This window comes from Gasterosteus aculeatus, chromosome 7, assembly GCF_964276395.1.
Source record: "Gasterosteus aculeatus chromosome 7, fGasAcu3.hap1.1, whole genome shotgun sequence".
Lineage (NCBI taxonomy): Eukaryota > Metazoa > Chordata > Actinopteri > Perciformes > Gasterosteidae > Gasterosteus > Gasterosteus aculeatus.
In genome coordinates this window covers 2,040,258-2,056,201 of record NC_135694.1, presented here as the reverse complement: position 1 = coordinate 2,056,201, position 15,944 = coordinate 2,040,258, and the positions used below count along the sequence as shown (strand labels likewise).

The 15,944-nt window shown below is 46.5% G+C and overlaps 2 protein-coding genes across 4 annotated transcripts in view; both read left to right on the top strand.

The window, feature by feature from the left end:
- The first annotated feature begins 802 nt into the window (after positions 1-802).
- LOC120821470 (GRB2-associated-binding protein 1) overlaps positions 803-15,944 on the top strand; it is a 19,397-nt gene continuing 4,255 nt past the window's right edge. For 2 of the 3 annotated variants that reach the window (XM_078105323.1, XM_078105322.1), the window contains exons 1-12: positions 803-1,147; positions 4,103-4,231; positions 4,359-4,524; positions 4,882-5,044; positions 5,447-5,985; positions 6,454-6,536; positions 6,615-6,724; positions 6,830-7,134; positions 7,623-7,719; positions 8,079-8,217; positions 8,407-8,547; positions 8,706-10,460. In XM_078105323.1, coding sequence (XP_077961449.1) covers positions 1,073-1,147; positions 4,103-4,231; positions 4,359-4,524; positions 4,882-5,044; positions 5,447-5,985; positions 6,454-6,536; positions 6,615-6,724; positions 6,830-7,134; positions 7,623-7,719; positions 8,079-8,217; positions 8,407-8,547; positions 8,706-8,888 — 2,130 coding nt within the window. In that variant the 5' untranslated portion in view covers positions 803-1,072 and the 3' untranslated portion in view covers positions 8,889-10,460. The remainder of the gene's footprint in view (positions 1,148-4,102; positions 4,232-4,358; positions 4,525-4,881; positions 5,045-5,446; positions 5,986-6,453; positions 6,537-6,614; positions 6,725-6,829; positions 7,135-7,622; positions 7,720-8,078; positions 8,218-8,406; positions 8,548-8,705; positions 10,461-15,944) is intronic. The other variant, XM_078105324.1, reaches the window with a different exon arrangement.
- On the top strand, positions 11,315-12,286 carry LOC120813105 (programmed cell death 1 ligand 1-like). The gene is made up of 3 exons (XM_078105365.1): positions 11,315-11,396; positions 11,536-11,898; positions 12,008-12,286. The coding sequence occupies exons 1-3, from the start codon at positions 11,348-11,350 to the stop codon at positions 12,217-12,219; spliced, it is 624 nt and encodes a 207-aa protein (XP_077961491.1). The 5' UTR covers positions 11,315-11,347; the 3' UTR covers positions 12,220-12,286.

Below are 15,944 nucleotides of genomic sequence, written 5' to 3'. Positions count from 1 at the left end.
CTAAGTGCATTAATTGAATTATTGTTGAATACTTTCAGCAATAATTCAATAAATCTTAATAATATTAATAATTAATAATAATATAATAATAACAATATTTAAATTACGTTTTCCTATTTTCTACTTTGCACTTCTAATCGCGAGGCTATTACATAATCACCAAACTACATGCCATGTAATATGAGCGGTATGCAAATGATAATACAAATCTAAAACTATATCTCCATATGATTTAGTGCAGAACCAGCTCGCAGCGGAGGGAAAGAATAAAGATTTGCTCTGTTGAACATATAAAACATTAAATACACTCTACATATTTCTGTTTTTAAATGTACCACTGCTGTCAACCGCATTTGAATTACTGAAGGGATCCTATTAATAATTTATATATTTTTGGTCATTTTATAACTTTCATTTTCCCTTTTTTTTTTTTTTTTACCTCTTTTTGTTACAGTTCTTGTCATTTAATTACATCGATTTAAATCGACGGGTTATTTTGTGTGGACTTATTTAAACTATCTAAAAAAGAAATTAGCAGATAAATCAGTAAATAGCTACAAACCAGAAGCACATTTTAAACTGCATCAATAATGAACCATCCTGAGTACTTTAACTTCTGGTACTTTAAGCACATTGTGAATACTTCACAGCGGGAATGGGCGGAGTGAGAGCGGAGGAGGGAGGAGGGAGGAGAGGAGGGAGGAGGGAGGAGAGGAGGGAGGAGGGAAGGAATGTCCGAGCCAAAGCATTCTGGTCGGTTGTCTCACAGTGAGAGAGGGGGGGAGGGAGGGAGCCCCCCGCCCCCCCCCCCCCCAGAAGAAGGAGGTGTGGCTGGTGCCGCGCGCGGAGGAGCGGCTCCTTTTCTCACGCGCGGACGTAAACTGCCGTTGGGTTGTTTCGCATCAGCTGATGTGAACCCTCTTAAACCGGTTCGTGAAGCGGGATCCCGCCGGGCTGGAGGACTCAGACCGATCGACCGCAGGGGAATCCCGATCGATTAATCGGAGGTGTGTCGGCTGACTGGGAGCCCGGAGGGAGGGGGACCGATCGATCGATCGATCGATCGGTCGGGATGAGCGGGCCGGGGGAGGTGGTGTGTGAAGGCTGGCTGAGGAAGTCCCCCCCGGAGAAGAAGCTGCGCCGCCATGTGAGTATTTCAACTTGTAGCGAATTAAAAGAAGATCAATCGGTGTCTTTCGGGTCGGGTCGATTCGTTCAGTTAAACGCTCTTTGTTTCATTTCAATTGAAGCACAATCTGAATTTTGACTTAGTAGAAAAGTAGAAGTAATCGGTTACTATATCAACTTTATCCATAAGTAGATAAACGGCATTAAAACAATGCGACGAGGTGCAGAATTAAAGGCAGATTCGTTCATTTGAGAGCTTCTCGATGCCCAAAGAATCCACCTGCCTTTCAACATAAATCCACACGACTGGATCGTTTCCAGCTGGTTGAACTGCAAAAACAATCTTTCACCAAATACTGTACGATTTCAAATCTCCCAACTGACAACCTTTACTTATTCTGAGAGCGAATCACCTTCATCTGCAGAACCTTCAAGTGACACAAAGGCTTAAAAAGAGAGAGGATCTTATTTTGTGTTATATATTAAATATATATATATATATAATAAATATGGAATAAACCCAGGAACAATTTGAGGGCTGTTTGTTCAATGGCTGCAGCTTTCCAATAAAGAAGCAGCTTAAGCGCACGCGCACACACACACACACACACACACACACACTGCATATCTAGCGTGCCTGGAGTTGAGCTAATCTCATCTCTCCTCCACATATTTTCCCTTAATCTTTCTTTCTTTTCTGTGTTGTTTTTCCCTCTGTGCCTCTTTTCCATTAAGTTACTGTCTTCCTGTTAGCGTGCATGTGCGTGCGTGTGCGTGTGCGTGTGCATGTGTATAAAAAACGGTAGAATAAGTGATTGTTTACAGAATTGTTTACTGCTTCTAACTGCTGATCTGAAACATCAGTCTTTTATGTGGATAAAATAACAACAGATGCTGTTAAGTGTCTATAATCACGAGGACTCCACTACCCACAATCCCCGGCAGCTGACATCGGTAAAGCGTGTGAGGGGGGTCGAACATACGCAGCAGACATTTTTGGAAGAAGAAGAAAACAGGAAGGAGAAGAGAAGGAGAACCAAAGTGATCATTGTTCAGACGGAGTGCCGTATACACACACACACACACACACACAGACACACACACACACACACACACACACACACACACACACACACACACACGCCTGGCCAGATGTGTGTGTTTACTGTCAACACACACACAGGGAGCAGCCCATGTTGAATGCAGCAGGCCCCTAAACGTTGGGCCAGAGCTTGTGTAGTGTACCTCATTGTGTGTCTGTGTGTGTGTGTGTGTGTGTGTGTGTGTGTGTTACGTAATAAACTAATCGCTCTCAGCTGGCCCTGGAGGAGAGGGGGCCTCCCTGAAGAAACACACACACACACACAAGGTGAAGCACAGTTTAGGAAAGCGTCATGTGTGAGCGGATCACGGACTGCGGGAGACTTCACAGACTGATTGACAGCCGCTAGTGACCAATTAGAGGGCGGGACTTCAGGGAAGGAATGGATGAATGACAGAGGGAAGAGATGAGTGAACGAGGACGCTTGTGGATCCGGTCTGGTGTTTAATTTGGGTTTGCAGGCGGGGGGGGGTTTAGATCCATTGTGCCCTCTTCCTGTTCGAGCTCAGGGGTCAAAGGAGGAAGCAAACAGTCGGAGGGACATCAGAGGAAGTGTTTTTTCGGAAAACGTTTTGAAGTTACCGGCGCTGATATTTGCGCAGGCAGAGGAAACTTGTTTGTTTTTTCTTTCTGCTCCATGAACAGCTGCTGAAGCCGGCTGGTCGATGCCTGGCTCAAAGGCCCGTGGGATGAACCTCTAATGAATGCAGGCTCCGCTTCGTCGACGTGATAATTCACTGTCGTTCGCTGCTGTCCGCGGTGCTGAGCGCTGGAGGGGCGGCGGTTTGTTCACACTGACCTCTGACCCGGTTGATGTTGGGCTTCCTGCGTTAAAATGACGCGTACACTTGAGATTTCCTTTGGCAACTCGGCCTTTTAAAGGAGCGGTTTTGTCGTAATTGAGAAAGCGGTCAACAGAATTGATTTTCTGTCATTTTAAAACTTTTCGGCTACAACAATCCGATGGAGTCCTGCACCCGTAGTCCTTTCATGCTTGTTGCTGCCACCCTGCTGCTTGCTGTTTGTCCAGCGGCCTAAAATTGAGAGGAGGACAGACAGAAATACACACACACGCACACACACACACACACACACACACACACACACACACACACACACACACACACACACACACACACTCACATCTACTGCCATCTCTTGCGGGCACTTCCTGTTCAGCGATTTCCTCTTCCTGTCTGTGTTTGGAGAGAAAGTAGGGAGGAACGCGCAACACATTATTTATTACACACACACACACACACACACACACACACACATATAGTGTATTTAGCCACATAAACAGCAGCACAACGTTTATTCCCACGTTTTCAGTCGCTCTTCCGTCTTTTTTAGATATTTTACTGACGTCTTTACACAGAAAAACACTGAGATCATCATATGTGCAGGGTGTGTGTGTGTGTGTGTGTGTGTGTGTGTGCAGGGTGTGTGTGTGTGTGGGGGGGGGGGCTGCTGTAATTAAATTAAAATCCTTCTTCAGGCCTCACCCATTTGCGTAACCACAACGCGTCTTTGGCTCACGCACAGACTCACACAGGGAGTCGTCTCTGGAACATGAAGGGTCGTCCCGTGGGTGGCTCAGGGGAGATGGAGACTACCCATAATGCTCGGCGCATGACGAGGTGTCAAACATTTAGCGGTGTGTGTGTGTCGTGTTTCACGTGTGGCGGAGAGACACACACCAGTTAACAGGAGAGCGAGCGAGAGGACGTGAAGCGAACGGAAACCTCGTCTGACCTTTTTCGCCAATGATCTGTGAAAAAGGCCATTTGGCGTAAATGTTCCGCCGGTTCTTCGGTCCCCGCGCTCTGCCTGTGGCGTTTGGTCTGAGCGAGGAGGTGCTCCTGTCTGCAGGCGTGGAAGCGGCGCTGGTTCGTGCTGCGCAGCGGTCGGCTGAGCGGCGAGCCGGACGTCCTGCAGTACTTTAAGAGCCAGCAGACCCGCCGGCCCATCCGGACCATCAACCTGAGCCTGTGTGAGCAGGTAGCCGCACGCCGCCGATCACCTGACCGCGTCCGAGCTTCACTGATGTTTGATGGTTCCACCTTTCATGAGCAGCTTCTGACTCACGTGACGTAAATGCCCCCGCCCCCCTCCACCCCTCCCTCAGGTGGACGCCGGCTTGTCCTTCACTAAGAAGGAGCTGGAGAGCAGCTTCGTCTTCGACCTGAGGACGGAGGAGAGGACCTGGTACCTGGTGGCGGAGTCCGAGGAGGACATGAACCGCTGGGTGTCCTCCATCTGCCTGCTGTGTGGCTTCAACCCCACGGAGGACGGTGCGTCTGGCGAGGGGGGGGGGGGGTGTCAAAGACGGGTGGGTGGTTGCGTGGGTGGATGCTGAGTCAGCGGGAAAACCAGTAGGAGGAGAGAACGGAGACAACATGGAGATGGAAAAGACGGACAGAAATGTCCCCGGCACATTTGGACTTTCTGACGTTATGCTCGGAAACACGAGCGCTTTGGTCCTTTATAAACCAGTGAGCTTTGTACGTTTTAATGCCTTTAAACACCTTTTAGAATCTAATGCAGTCAAACCCAGCGAGCATTAACTTTGAGATAATAGAAGATCTGATTTATACTCCAAGTTACGCAGAGAGGACGGGATTACGTGAGACGCTTTCTCCTTTCTGCAGGCCCGGAGAGACATTCTGTCTCCGGCTCGTCAGCGATAGCGATGGCCGCGGCAACGAGGTCAGTCCCAGACCCGTATGACCTGCCGGGCGCCGGGAGCCCGACGCACGGCGGCGACGCAGAGGAAAACTACATGTGGTTATCGCACTGTCAGAGTCACATCGGGTAGACGCGCACACACACACACACACACACACACACACACACACACACACACACACACACACACACACACACACAGCTGAGTCTTTATAAAGATGCTACAATCACGCGTCACATCTTAAAAGATCACAAACACAAAAGATTTTGCAACTGTTGCGTTCTGGTTGGGACATAAAACCCCCCTGAAGGTAAATCATCCAGACCCAAAGTCTGAGCTGCAGGTTGAGACGCGTTCTGATAAAAAGGGATTAGAGGTCTTTGTTGAACTGGATTACGCCCGATTTCTGCATCTCCAATAAAAGCCGAATGTTCCGCTGCAGCTGCTGGGATTCCTCCCGTCCAGGTGGTTGGAATTGACATTTGTCGACGTGTTGAAAGTCTTGTTCTGGTGTCTCTCGCCTGCAGGCCTCCTTTAGCTTCCACCACCTCGCAGGAAAGCGACTCCAACAGCCTCCGTCTTCCCTCCTCCTCCTCGTCCTCTTCCTCCGCCCGCTCCGGGACGCCCCCCTCCGGCCAGTCCCCCGACGCCGGCGTGACCTCTGACCTCCAGAGGCCGCCCGGCCGACTTCGCTGTCACCCCTCTCCTCACCCCAGGAAGCACTCCCTGGACTTCCGCCTGCGGCCCGTGGCGATACCTCTCTCCGCCGCGGCCCCCTGCGCCCACCCGTACGCCGCCGGGGGCTACCAGGTGCCGCGCCCGGCGTCCGCCACCCAAGCGCGGCCCCCCCACCCACGCCGCCCTTCCTCCACCCCCGCCGTGGACTCCGCGGCCCCGACGGGCCCTCCGCGCCCGCCCAAGCCGCGCGGCGCCGCGGGCCAGGGAGGGGGCTCGGCGGGGGGCCAGCGGCGGGCCACGCTGCCACACTGCTTCCCGGAGCTGGAGAGGAGGGACGGATGTTTGGAGGGAGGAGGTCTGCCGAGGAGCAACACCGTCACCTCGCCGGGTGAGAAGACAGCGGGTTTGGTTTGGTCTTTTTCGGCGTCATTTTGTGTTTATTTTGGTTATTTTGAGTCTATTTCTGAACGTTTAATGACATTTCTTGTCCGTTTTTAGTGGATTTATGTCTCTTTGACACTTTGTCCACTTACTCCTACTTCAGCTCACACACGAAAGCCTTTAGGAACATTGTGTAAACCTTCAATAAGAACAAATAGGGTCTGTGAAACAGTTTTGAAGCTCAGAGGAGATTAAGCAGCTTCATTGTGCAGCGCTGACGGATTATATCCTCACGGCTGTAACAGTTTGCACCAGAATAAGACGAGACCTTTGCCCCCTGAATGGAACAGAGACTCTTTGTCGTGCAGATCTCAGCTTGAAACCCGCGGCTTTAAAATGTTCCGTAATTCTCCAAAGGTTCTTTCACGGTGCGTCAGAACCCTTTAACAGTCAAACGTGTTTCTATTCGCTCCAGGTGGCGACGCCGTTTACGCCCCTCGGTCTCTGTCCCACAGAGCGAGCATGTTTGACTTCAGCGAGCGCTTCAACAGTTACTTTGTAAGTGGAATCTTTAAAAAGAATAAATGTGCGTTTGAAGCCTGTGATCCTCACGTATAACTGCGAGTCTCTCTCTAGTTGAATAAAGGCCTGGTGCCTCTGGGTAGCGTTTGCTCTGAGGACGACGACGTGGACGAGAACTACGTTCCCATGAGCGCCGCCGCCACCGAGCCTCCTGTCGCCCCGAGGTCAGAGGGCGCCGACGCCGAAGCAGCTACGACACCGTTTGCCATCATCGTTGAATGACACGTCCTTTCTGCCCTAATGTCCGACTTCTTCTTCTTCTTCTCTAGTTCCAGGGTGCCTCCACCTCCTCCCTCGGACCCCTGCGTCCACCTCCGGGAGGCCAACTACGTCCCCATGACCCCCCTCGCCCCTCCCCCCCCCGCTCACCCGACCCCGGCGACGGGCGACCCGCCCTCCCTCGGGAAGCGGGTGCCACCTCCTGCCCACGCGGGTTTTCGCAGCCACCCCCTGACTCCCGCCGCCCCCCTCACCCCGCCGCCGCTCCGGAGGGCCGCCGCGGAGTCTCCCGGGGGAGGGGGAGGGGAGGCGACGCCCCCCCCCATCCACCGCGACCTGAAACCGCAACGCAGAGGTGAGTTTGATGCCTCCTCGGGACAGAGTCACATGACGGGTCACATGACGGGACCTCGCGGTGAAGTGGTTCTGCTGTCGCTCCGCCTGCAGACACAGAACCAGAGGAGGAACCGGTCTGATTTCTCTCCCAGTGCGTCTCTCTGGTTTCCCCTTCGGCCTCTTTTAGGTCTGAATTATTTACCGTTTCCCAACAGCTTATGGAAACGCATTAAATATTAGCGATGCTTGTGAAGGTGTTTCTGCAACACAGCGGCTTCTTTTTAAAAGCTTTTTGTTCCAAACATAAAAACCACTTACTAGCATTTAAAAGACTTAAAATACATTTCATTTGACATTCTCTACAACGGTCGCTACACCACTTGTTTACCAAACTAAACGTGGCCAGATTTTTGCTTTTCACATGTGTTCTTGTCCCAAATGTCAGCGTTCCAGTGTGTCGCCCTGTTGTTTTTTGCGTTTCTAAAAGTCTCTCCTCTCGTCTCCCAGGGAAACCGGCTCCTCTGGACATCAGTCCAATGCAGCAGGAGTGGCAGGAAGTCCCGCCCCCTGTCCGCTCGCCTGTCACTCGAACCTTCACGAGAGAGTAAGTGTGTGTGCGTGATGTTTTATAGTGCGTCAACATAAAAAAACACCCATGTTTAACGTCCAGAAGCAGCAGGAAGTAGACGTGATGTATATATACTATATATACTATACTATATATATGATATATGATACTATTGTATTTATTTAATCTCATCCATTAATTAAATGTTTAATACTTTGAAACAAATATCTGTTAAAATGTCCTATTGTTTGGTTTGATGTCTTTAAATGAGAAATAACAAACTCAACCACTCACTCAGATGGATTTTTTTCAGGAAATAAAATATTTCATCATAATGATAAATCAATAGATCGTAGCGGCTCTAAACTTTATCCTTATTTTTCATTGTGCGTCAGCCCGTCCAGCTGCCGGCCCGTCAGGCCGACCTCCGCTCACAGCTCGTCCCCGTCCTCCGACTCCGATGACGCCGACGACAGCTGCGTCGCCATGACGACGACGACGACCTCCACCCTCAGCTTCAGCGCCGGCGAGTTGGTAAAACGCTCGCTTCCGTCCCTACTCAACTCTTTCTTCTTCTCCATCCCTGCTGCTCCGCATCCTTCTCCTCCGCATCCTTCTCCCTGTGCACCGTCTCTCCCTCCACCCGTCAGCAGTTCCTTCCGTTCCTCTTGACCTCATCCGCTTTCTCCCCATTCATCCACTTCATCGTGTGCGTCTAAACAGTCTCTGAGGCTCCTGCTGCACCGGGCCTCAGAAGGTGGAGTCAGCAGCCCGATGCTCCGGCGCGCCATCGGCGACAAACAGGTGGAGTACCTGGACCTGGACCTGGACCTCCACACCGGGCGATCGACGGCAACCAGACAGGTGACACGACTCTCTCTCCTCCTCTCTGTACACGTTGTGTTACGTGTTCAGTGTGTGTGGTCGTTCAGCCACTGGAGGGCGACAAAGCGAACTAGTACGCTTTGTTTTTTTGCGTCGACAAATCGATCCGCCGAGTGATTCGCGAATCTTTTAACCAGAAACGCCGCACGGCCGAAGGCGGCGGCGGCGGAGGAGGCGGCGAGCCGGCGGCGGCGGGCGAGGAGCGCGCGCGCGTGGACTACGTGGTGGTGGACCCCAGGAGAACCAAGGCCCTGAGGAGCACCAGAGAAGCGTGGCACGATGGGAGGATGTCCACGGAGAAAGAGAAATGCCCGAGCTAACTGCCGCCGACTCCACGGGTCCTGCTGAAGTCAGCGACCTCCCCTCCAGGGTCACGAGGCCGACGGCCGACGTCATCAACTTCTAAACGACAATCTCTTGGCTTTTCATATCATTTTGTGCGTAAACTCCCAGACGCGTGTCCGGGAACGAGCTCACTAAATTCCGTAGGATTCGTCTTCTGGGGACCACGAGTGCAAAATGTCCTCAATTACCTGTTTCAGGTGTCGTTGAAGACGTGGTCTGCTGGTGACTTCTGGGAAACACGCTGTGCGGCGTGTGTCTGCTGCGCTGGTCCTCTTTAAACACGTGACTGCTTAACACGAATCCAAAGGTGTGCGGTATATTTATGTACATATATACAAGTACAGCAGAAAGTACAATGTCTCTGATGTAATACAGTATCAAGTACAATCATTACATCTAAAATGTACTATATTTAGTACAGCAAAAACTACAATTAGTTTAGATTTAGTACAATAAAGAGTACAATATTAAGATGTAGTGGAGCAGAAGTTTGAATCGTCATTAAATAAAAATACTCAAGTAACAAACAACACAATGTTCCCTCTGATTCACTTCATCAGAACATCTAAACATCTGGTTTGTTTTCCTCAGTAAATACTTCACATATTTAAAGTTTCGGGGGTTTTTAGGACTTTATTTCAGTCTTTAATGAACTGAGGTTTCATAACTGTCCTCCACCCTCCTACAAACACCACCTACAAACACCACCTATACAGAGAGTTTTTATAAAGTGACCAATGATGAAATGCAGCCTGATCGTTTGGTGATTGGTGAATATTCCTCCGTATAAATGATCAGAATCTCTTTACGTGTCGATAAAGTGTTGATGGATCCTGAGACGATGTCTCTGTTTTTACTGAATCCAAGTCCATAACCGGACAATAGACCCTCTATAAATCACATCGCCCTGATGTTCTAATGTGACCGGACATAGAAAACAATTCTTTCCATCACGCCTGTACGTGTGTTATCCTTTGGTCACGTGTTGCGTGGCGTCTTTCTCTCTCTTTGTATTGACTTTAGAAACAACAGCTCATGAGAATAAAGTGAACATCAGCATCCAGCGCCTCCGTGTGACCTTGTTGCCTCGTAGAAGAATCAAACCACCTCCATGTGTTGCTCTTCTGACACACTGTTCACTTTGATTCTGCTTCCAAAATACTTTTATTCAGAATTATTCACTCACAGACTGAATAAATGTTCTTCGGGGGTTTGATGAATTCACAGTAATCTGCCTTTGGATGAAATGATTACAAATCAACCCTCATGTTGTTTTGTTTCCCTGTTTACTGTAAACTTCCTCGCGGAGGTTCAAGCCATTTTTTTTATAAAGTGAGCAACCAGTTTACTGCTTCGTCGTTGTATTTTGGGTGATATTTGTGATTACTGTGGTGAGTTTCTTCTTATTTGGTCTCAGCTCTTTAAGCTCGTGTTCAGCAGGACGTCATAGCATGAAGAGCGACACCCGTCTGGGAGACTTACTTTATTCTAGTAAATGAGTCAGGAGGAAACTGACTGACTGAGGAGCTTCACTCAAGACGTCCAAGGTGAGGAGAGAATGACTTAATGTTGTTGTGATTATATGGATTACACAAGATGTTTGTTTGTTTTGCTCATTAAATAGAATTAAACGATAAAAATATGCAATTTTTTTGATGACATATCGGAATATAACCTGATCCATCGAGAAAAAACAGCTTTATTATTAAGTAAAGAACATTTTCAACAATAGCATGAGGTTGTGTGTGTTCACTGTGTGGTGTTTGTTATAAATGTTGGTAGAGCATTTGTGTAGCACAAAACAAGGCAACTCAAAGTGCTTCACAGAAGCCATTGAAAACATCTAAACATAAATTAAGGAGATTAAAAAAAAGTTAAGGAAATTGATTGAAACATAAAAGATAAAAAAGCAAAAAGACAACGTTAAAAAACTAAAAATTGAATAAAATACGAGAGTGCCAAAATTCAGAAAAGCATATATAGTAAATTAAAGGCCGAACAGAACAGTCTGTAATCTGGATTTAAAGGATCTGACCTGCGGCTCTCTGGGACAGGATAAAGAATTCAGTCTGAATCAAATATAACTTTCGCAGGGGCCACAAGAGGGCGCCCACGTGAACAGGTTCCCCCACCAATGTCTGCAGGGGCCACTAGAGGGCGCCCAAAATAATAATAATAATCTATGGCCAATAGGAGTGTGTTGGCAACAGTGGTTGACTACATGCAGAGACATTTACTCATTGTACTCATTGATTGTCCACTGTTTATGCAATAGAGATAATAATATAGTTAATAATGTGGTTAAATCAAAGGGGTGTGTGATCACAGGACCAGGAAGCTATAAAAGAGCATCAGGATGTGAAGACACACTAGATTGTTGGTGTGATGATGATGGTTGAGCCTCTTCTCCTCTGTCTCCTCTCACAGGGAGAAGATGATCTGCAGCATCCTGGTGATCTTCATCCTGACCTCCTGTGTCTGTGGTCAGTTCACTTTTGTGTTTGTGAAGCAGCTGTGAAGCATCAGCACACACTCCTCAGAAACATCTGGAGATGGAGTCTAAAGGCTCCATGTTAAAGCTGTCACTTTGTCACCTCCTCCTCTCCTTCTCTGTCTCCTCAGCAGGGTCATTTGTAGTGAATGTGACACAGAGCTGGTATCATGCAGAGGAGAACCACAACATCTCACTGGAATGGAGGTTCCCCACCAGCACGGACCCCTCCCCCAACGCCCTTTATGTCTCCTGTGAGATGGTAGCTGATGAGAAACCATCACTCATGTTTCATCTGTATGAAGGTGTCGAGGTCCCAGAGATGCAGGATAAACGCTTTGCAGGACGAGTCCAGTGGGACAAAGACGTCCTCAGAGAAGGACGACTCAGACTTCACATCTCCAGACTCCAGACTAATGACTCGGGGCTGTACTGGTGTCAAGTGGACACAAGTTATGGGAAGAGCTCTAAGGAATGTCACCTCAATGTCACTGGTAGGTTCATTAAGTTAAACTTACTAACATGTTTAATTCAGCAGCTTTATTCAGATAAATAAACCTTTTTCTTTACATGAATAAACAGATTTGTTGTGTCTCTTTGCAGCAGTGAAGGATCGACCCGAACCTGAGACAACAAGTGACACCAGACTGAGAGGAGAAAGGGAAAGCATCGTTCTCTACTGTGCACTGGGACTGATAGCAGCTCTACTGGTTCTTTCTTTATTTTCTGATATTAGTGATCAGGACAACAAACAATACCTCGGAGTCACAATTGAAGTTATTGATCCTTTAAGTGATTGCACAGAAACCGTCTGAGGTGTCCAGCTGAGACAAATCGGGATCTTAAGCCTGTTTGTGTTATTAAAAACTACTTTAATTTCCAGTTTACGTGTTTAAACTCCAACTTGACCCAAAAAGTGCTTTTAAATAGCTGATTTATCTAAAAGCTGTTTATCAATAACATTGAATACCCCAAACTTGATGGAAATAGACTGGCTCCACTGACAGGGAGAGCAGTGTGATAGAAACGCCCTCACACTAAATCACAGTGTCCACAGTAGTCATTGTCGTCCTGTTTATAGCTGTGGATTTTTTTAACAGGAAGTTTGCGACATTAGATTGTTTTGTTATTTTTTATAATATGTCACTTCGAATGGAATTCTCATCACGTGCGTACAACGTAAAGCAGATGCAGTACCGTTTGCAGCCACAACGACGGGCTGGTGGCGCTCGTTCAAGATAGATAGAGAGATGGATACATTATACTAGATTACATATATAAATATAGAGAGAGAGAGAGAAAAAATATTGAACTTCAAATTAGTTTGGCGTTTTTTTAATCTGCATTAAATAACTGATGATGTGATGTTTGCTGAAATCAATTGGACAGCCCCCCCTACAAAATGTTCCACCAGCCACATCTGGATCTTTGGACGTCTCCTGTGTGTCTCATGGACCAACAGCAGCATGAAGGTATCAGTGAGTCCACAGAGACACGTGTGACTCAGGGAGCCCAGCTGGTGAACGCTGAGCCCTCGTTGTTTGTGTGATGGTGAGTTAGTTTAGTTTCATCAGGACCAAACTGACTCACCCTCTGACATCACAGCATGAATGTAAGTCAATGGTGACATGAAGTGTCAGGGAGACTGTGGGTGTAGAGTCCAACCAGAGGATCAACGGTTCCATCCCAGGCGCTCTGAGGGGTCGGGAGAATAGAAAAGCACTTTGCTCTTATATTGTTTCCTCTTTCAAAAGAATAAATTGTACTTTTGAATTTAACGTTTTAAAAAACGAACACAAAAGATGTTATTAACCTTCACCAAAAAATAGCATTACATTTTTAAATACTCAGGGAATGTTATTAATATATGTAAGTCTCGTTTTTATTTTTTATCCTATTGTTACACTTTTAAAAGAATTGTATTTTTACTTTCCACATTCAAATCACAAATCAAAACCCATTAGCTGCTTTTAATGTGAGACCAACATTGTGTGTTTTATTTATTATCTTTTCTATCTCATGAAGGTGTCACGACTCCTCAGGCGATGTTCGCAAAATCAAAGTTTATTAACAAAAGGCAAATGCCGCTGCGATGAAAATCACTCTTGATGGAGGAAAAATCCCAGAAGGATCTAGAAAATGAAACTAAGCTGAAAGAGGAATCAAACAGAAAGAGACCCTGAACAAGGTACGAAAAACGTGGTAAAGCTGGACGATGGACGTGGATACACGCTGGTTCTCTGTGACACGGGAACAGGACAAACGGAGACGCAGACAATATACACACAAGGTGAAGACACAGGTGGAAACAGGGGAAGGAGAGACAGTGGGACCTGCACAAAGGGGGGAAGAAGCCTGAAACGAGAGGAAGGTCGGTTTTCAAAATAAAACAGGAAATCACGAGACACATAGACACGAGACAACTTGATTAACACCTGGACACGACAGAATGTTGGTTATTTAAATACATCATTTTATTTATTTATTTTATAAATATATATATTTATGTACTACTGCAGTAGTTCCCGCCACCGTTACAGTAAACAGAATAAAAGCGTTTTATTAAAAATATATGTAAATATACTTGGGATTTTCTATTTATGGCACAATTCTATAACTTCATCAGGTATCACAATAATAATCAAAATACGATCTGAAACAGTTTCCCACTTGTGGAATCAATCAAGATGATCAACAGTGAGCACCAGTGACATTGAAAGGAGGTGAGGCGTATTCTACTTCTACTTCTATTCTACTCAAGTACAAGTACTGTTACATTGCTTAAATTGTTCTCAATTACAAGTACTTCAGTAAAAGTACAACGTACTCTTCTCAAAAACTACTCAGAGTACAAATTACTTGCAAACGGCAAAACAAATCCAGCAGTAAAACGCTGCAAGAGAAAAATGCGGCAATCACAAAAACGACCGGAGAACACGTGACGAATAACTTCAAAACGCGTGCAAGAGAGAAACGCTGCAAGTTCACTCGAAACACAATGGAAGTTCTCCAGCCCACTGGGGGGTCTTGACCTGTGTTAGGGATTTAAGCCAGAAGTGCACCCCTAGTCAGGGAATTATAGTACGTGTAATAATGTTTAGTGTTAGAATTATATTTTGTGTTATTGGATATTAGTTATTACATTAACATGTTAGATGAAGTGAATGCAATTTCAATCAAACACAATTCATAGTCATGTTAATCATATAAACACTGTACACATTAACATTCTGTCACAATGTGATGTTAAAACCTGGGGACGGATGCCAATTGCCGTTCTTTATGGATTTCTTCCAATTTTTCCCCAAAGAGGGTTTTTTGGGAGTTTTTTCTCCTGTCAGGTAATAAATGAACAACTTAAGGTAAGGCAGCCGACTGAGGCAAATGTCTTGAGAATTGAACCACATGAACTGTCTTGGATCTTATGATGAAGTGTGATGAACGGTGATCATTAATGATGGGTTGTTGTAATTAAAGTGTACTAGTTATAAGATGAAGACTTAAACGATGTATGCTTTGTTGGGTTTACTCATTGAGGCATAAAGCCACTGTATCTGCATTGAGTGCATTGGAATGTGAGGGACAGATGGACAGAGAGGTTTCAGGTTACAGCTGCAGCTTCACACCTCGACGTGGAAGGGACAATGGAGGAGGTGACCCTTTGGAGAAGAGGCCAATGACATTCAAATGCACCAAAGAAGACACACCTCAAGAGGTTTCAAAGGACCATGGCGGGGAAAAGACTGTTAGAACTTCTCCTGCAGCCGCGTTGATAAGTCACTTCAGACTTGCTCAGAGGATTCTCTATTTCGCGAAATATTCCACTGTTCGCTTAGTATTTCACTTTGTAATTGTAATCCCTATTACGTTGTTCAGTTATTAAATAACTTTTGATTTTTGAATTTAAACGAATTGACTCATTCGTGTCCTCGTTTCCGGCCGGGACGAGAACAAAGGATTGAGTCCTCCCTCGAGAGCTTCCGAAACCTTAACACCTGTGGGACAGCGGATGGACTGTGGGAGATCGGTAACTCCAGGTACGGCCCCGGGGCAAGTCGTCCTCCGTCTTTTGTTCATTATTGTCCGTGGTCACTTCTGTCTCCATTTAGGCTTCTTTCTCAAACTCTCAGTCCTTCTCAGTCTTTACAGCGCTGTGTATTTTACCTCCAGAAACATTTACCTGCTGCAGTTATATAGTTGTCCTTTGCTTACATTACGTCTCAGAATAAGACGGGCGCCATCTGACAGCCAACAAGGATTTGCATTGAAATCTGACGGTTTGAATATTATTTTAAATTGTGGGCAAACTCAAAAGCGACTTTTGATTTTAAAAGTAGCGAAGTAGATTACAAGGTGTAAATTGTACTCAAGTATGAGTAAAATTACCCACTTGAAGAAAATACTCATAAAAGTACAAGTGCCCAAAAAATCTACTCAATTACAGCGGCGTGAGTATTTGTAGTTCGTTACTTCCACCCCTGCTTCTAACTTCTGTAAACCAACCAGGTTCTCTGCATCTGCACCACTGCAGTAGTTCCCA

Coding starts and splice junctions, on each gene's coding strand:
- LOC120813105 (XM_078105365.1), top strand. CDS start 11,348: ATGATCTGCAGCATCCTGGTGATCTTCATCCTGACCTCCTGTGTCTGT. Junction 11,397..11,535: donor CCTGACCTCCTGTGTCTGTG/GTCAGTTCACTT, acceptor CTGTCTCCTCAG/CAGGGTCATTTGTAGTGAAT. Junction 11,899..12,007: donor ATGTCACCTCAATGTCACTG/GTAGGTTCATTA, acceptor GTCTCTTTGCAG/CAGTGAAGGATCGACCCGAA.